The sequence below is a fragment of the Chrysochloris asiatica genome, unplaced genomic scaffold (assembly GCF_000296735.1).
Source record: "Chrysochloris asiatica unplaced genomic scaffold, ChrAsi1.0 scaffold00050, whole genome shotgun sequence".
NCBI lineage: Eukaryota > Metazoa > Chordata > Mammalia > Afrosoricida > Chrysochloridae > Chrysochloris > Chrysochloris asiatica.
In genome coordinates this window covers 1,116,717-1,121,420 of record NW_006408568.1, presented here as the reverse complement: position 1 = coordinate 1,121,420, position 4,704 = coordinate 1,116,717, and the positions used below count along the sequence as shown (strand labels likewise).

Here is a 4,704-nt window from a genome sequence, read left to right as displayed (position 1 = left end):
CTGACGATCTTCCCAGAAACTTTCACTCAATTCACAATAAAAACTTTTAAACTGATTGCCTGAGTTTAAAAACAAAAAGGCTGTTAAAACTTTTCATCTATCACTTTATAATTTAAAATTTTCATTGTATATATTTTGTTATTGTGCCTTCGGTTCCAACTCATAGTGACCCTGTATAGCATTTCCAAGGAGCAGCTGGTGGCCTTTGAACCACCAACTGTGGCACTGTAGTATCAGCACTGGACTTTGAACCACAAGGTCAGCAATTCAAACCCACCAGATGCTTCTCGGAAACCCTATACAGGGTCACAACGAGTCAGAACCAACTTGGCGGCACTTAACATGAACAACCTTGTGGTTAGCAGTCCAGTGCTTATCCTACAGCACCACACCAGGATTCCACTGTATATATGGTGGTGGTGGTAGTATGCCATGGAGTCAGTTCTGACTCATTAACGACACTGCATACAATTTCCGAGGCTGTAAATCTTTACTAGTGCATAAAGCCTCATCTTTCTCCTGCAGAACGTCTGGTGACCTTGAGGTTAGCAGGCTGACTTGTAAACTAATTTTTTTTTTTAAATCCATAGATGCTCAAGACTCAGTTCAACTATAATTATTATAATCTCTGGAGATTAGGACTAGTAATCAAAATGCTTCTATCTTTAAAATAGGAGCTCTGGTAGCGTAGTGGTTACAAACTGGGCAGCGAATCTCAAGATCAGCAGTTCAAAACTACCAGCTGTTTTGCAAGAGAAAGATGAGGCTTTCTGCTCACGTAAAGATTTACAGCCTTGGAAACCCTGTACAGGCAGTGGCACATAACCACTACCACCATCTTTAAAATATTTAAAACATTAAATGCTGATCAGTTAGCTTTAGGAAATATCCACCTACACCATTCATATGCTATTTATTGCTGTTGTTAATTTCCATTGTCAGTTCCAACTCATAGCAACCCCAGATAGCGCTTTTGAGGCTGAAAATTTTTTGTGGGAGCAGAAAGCCTCTTCTTTCTCCCAGAGGAACTGATGGGCTCAAACCTCCAACCTTGTGGTTTGCAGTCTGGTGCTTATCCTACAAAGCTACTGCACTCCCTCACATGCTATTTATTGTCTCATTAAAGTACACATGTGAGAATGTATCTTTTATATCCCTAACTAGGAAAACATATGGTAGAGAGAATATCTTATCTTTTTTTGTTTTCCCCGCTCAGAGATGGCACCCAATAACGTTTGTTTACTGTAGAAGTATAATGCCATTTTTCTACTGCATTTCACTCCAGTATGAAAGGGTCTTTAGAAACACATTTAAATATCAGGTTCATGGGATAGTTACAAATTGCCACTTTCAATATATGAAGGGCCATAAGTCACCAATGTTTACAATTTTTTCTTTTTTAAAGGACCTAAGTGTGATTAGATTGCAATGGGCAAATAATGAAGCCAAACCTAAGATCATAAGATTTAGGGATAAATTAGATTTCATATTTTATGTGAAGAAGTAGAAGTAAAATCTAATAAAAAATTATAAAGTGTGTGGATATAAGATGCCAAATACATTTTATTACAGAAAACACACAAAGCCCTTCCTTTCTAAGGAAATGTACTGTTGTCCTTACTCAAGGTGATAGGACACTTTCACAGCCTTCAGTCTTCTCTTCTACCGGTACTTTCCATGTCGATTAAAGTGTTTGTAAAGATAGCTGATGCGTTTGTTAAGTTTGTGCAGGTCATCAATGAACATTCGATTCCCAACCATTCTCTTCTTTCTGATACAACGTTGTAATTCATTCCCCTTCCAACCTCGAAGCCATTTGGGACCCCTGATCAGTTCTTTGGGGTGCTTTTCAAAGTTACCTGAATAATGTTAGAGAACATATTAGTTCCATGACAGAAGAACCCAGCCTAGACCAGCTAAACTTTCAACTTGTATATTCCTGAGCAGCACTTGTAGTCAAGATGCAGTACAGTACAGTGTCAAGAGAAGGCTAGAGTCAGACTGCATGGGGTTCATGTTCTGGCACTGTCATTTACAGTTTTGAAAAAAAATCACTAAACCTCTCTTCCTCAGTTTCTTCATCAGTATAATCAAAGGGCTATAATGAGGATTAAATGGGCACACAGAGCAATGCTAAAAAAAAAAACATTGGAGACAGCCACATGAGTGCTCTTATTAAGTGAAAATGGTACCATTAACCACGGGGGTGAGGGGAAAATAAAGATAGCCATTACGGCCTAATTGTCAGGCTTACCCAGAATCCCAATGTTGTCATACACCCCGAATATGGCCCTCTTCTCGTTCCAACGATCTACCACTTTAGGGGGTGGGAGGGTAAGCCTTACATGGAACAATCTAGAAGCACCTACAGATGAGGGGAATAATAGAATGAGTCTGAGACATCTACTGAAATCAGTTCTCGGGACGTCGTTCTACATTAGCTACTTACCCAGAGAGAAACTTCTGCAGGCCAAGGGCACCCAGCTCCACAGGCCTCTGCCAGCCCAAGAGAGGCTCCCTGCCATCGCTCTCGTCTCTCTTACAACGGCACAGTGCACGGGACTAGACGACGGGAGCCGTCACTGCTGGTCCATCAGGACACCACTGGAAGCAGCCATCTTGGCCCCTTCCCAGGGAGCTCTGGGCGCAGGACCCGCCCCTTCCACCAGGTTCCGGCACACAAAAGTCTCCGCAAGCTTCTCCCCGCCTTTCGAGGCGCTTCCGGTCAGTCTGACAGTGTCTAGGTGAAGCAGTCATCTGTTCACCATTTAGGGCTACCCTAAAACTGAAATCTCAAGAAAGTACGCTCTTTCCTGATTCCTCTTCCATCAGTTGTGAAGAAAATTAAAATCTGAAACCTGAAACTTCGGGATGTTCAAAGATGAAGCCCTTTCCTCTGAGCAGTCTTGGCGCTTCAGCTATTTTATTATTCCATTTTACAGAGGAAGAAATTTGAGACACGTAGAACGAAGTGACTTTCCGGACATAACACTAGAGATGAAAGTTAGATTAGAACCCAACCCTATTAACTTCCGGCCTGGACTCGCTTCCCATCCTGGAGATGCCTAAGTGGCAGATACTACCAAAGCCTCCCATAGAAAATGGTACCCTGCCGCCGTATGGCAGAGCCCCGGGTGATGATAGGAGGGTCCGGGTGGTGGGCTGAATCGGACCCCAGGCTCCGCCTCTCAGCGGCACACTGGTCTCTCTGCTGTGATTAGCCGGAATCTCCAGCGAGCATCACGATTGGCCTCTTTACAGCCGTTGATATTTAAACTGAGGTAGTGGCTTTCGCTAGTGTGGCGCCTAATTCAGAGGCGGGTTTTTGTCTGCTCCTGATGGGGATTGGCTAGTTTCTCCGCCCTCTGGAAAGCTGCGTCGCTGATTGGTGTCTATTGTGCGGTTCTTGTGTTTTTCCTTCCATTTAGTTCGGGTAACCGGAGTTGTTGGAGCGGCGGGTGCAGACTCAAGTAAGGTGTGCTATTTATTCATTGGGGAAATGGAGCCGTGCGATTCGGTGTTAGGCAGGGAACGAGAATGGGGATATCCTGGAGATGCGATGTGATAGAAAGCCAGACCGATCCTCAATGAATCATGTAATTTGGGCAAATCACCTTTCTTAATCAAAATGTCCTCATTTGTAAATCAGGTTCACAAATGCATTCCATGGGCTTAGAGCTGGAAGGGTTCAGCTAGAAATGATATATTTAAGTAGCGTAACAGTGTGACACTGAGTAAACAAATAATAAATGTTCTTCCAGGGAAACTCACTGCCTCTTGCTCGGCCTCTGCTGTGGCCTCTAGTGAGAAATCTATACTTAAGCAGCTTGTCCTTAAAAATGGTAATAATAATGCTGATTTTATACACAGGGAACCCTGGTGGTGTGGTGGCCAAAGCGCTTGATTGCCAACTAAAAGCAGCTTGAAGTGAAAGATAGTCTGCTTTTGTAAAGAATTACAGGTTTGAAAACCCCAAGGGCAGATCAGAATCCACTCATGCCTTTGAGTTAGGTTGGGTTGGGTTCATGGCACTTTACAGTTCTTTAAACACTTTCATAGCCCTTGAATCATTTGATCCTCAGAGCAGCATTGTGATTCTCAGAGGATAGTTAAGCCATTTTACGAAGAGGCCAGAGTGTTTAGTGACATAACCAGAATCACAACTAAAATGAGATTCTCATCTCTGGTTGATCTTGAGTCTCACATCCATTAAGATAACATTAATTGACTCTAAAAGTTTTATTATATATTGGTGTTGAAGAAAATAATTTGTTGTTAAGTGCTGTCAAGTCAATTCAGACCCTTGGTGACCCTGTATAGGGTTTCCAAGGAGCAGTTGGTGAGCTTGAACCACTGACTTTGCAGTTCAAACTGACTTTGCAGTCCAGTGCATTAACCCACCACACCACACCAGGAATCTGAACAAAATAATTGTTGTTGTTGTTTTTGTTGTTGTTAAGTGCTGTGGAGTCCAATTCCGACCCATAGCGACCCTGTACAGGGTTTCCGAGGCTGTAAATCTTTATGGGAGCAGAAAGCCTCACCTTTCTCCCGCGGAACAGCTGGTAGTCTCGAACTGCTGATCTTGAGGTTCACAGCCCGATTTGTAACCACTACGCTATCAGAGCAACTTGAACAAAATAATAGAACCATATAAAAAGCCAGGACTCAAATATAGACCCTAACATTTCTGCTGTTTGCTTT

General features: G+C 42.8%; 1 protein-coding gene across 1 annotated transcript; it reads right to left on the bottom strand.

Moving 5' to 3' along the window:
- Window positions 1-1,649: 1,649 nt before the first annotated feature.
- MRPL51 (mitochondrial ribosomal protein L51) lies at window positions 1,650-2,525 on the bottom strand. The gene is made up of 3 exons (XM_006862663.1): window positions 2,450-2,525; window positions 2,255-2,365; window positions 1,650-1,859 (listed from the first exon to the last, which is right to left on the bottom strand). Exons 1-3 carry the CDS (start codon window positions 2,523-2,525, stop codon window positions 1,663-1,665), a joined length of 384 nt encoding a protein of 127 aa, XP_006862725.1. The 3' UTR covers window positions 1,650-1,662.
- Between the last annotated feature and the right edge of the window lie 2,179 nt (window positions 2,526-4,704).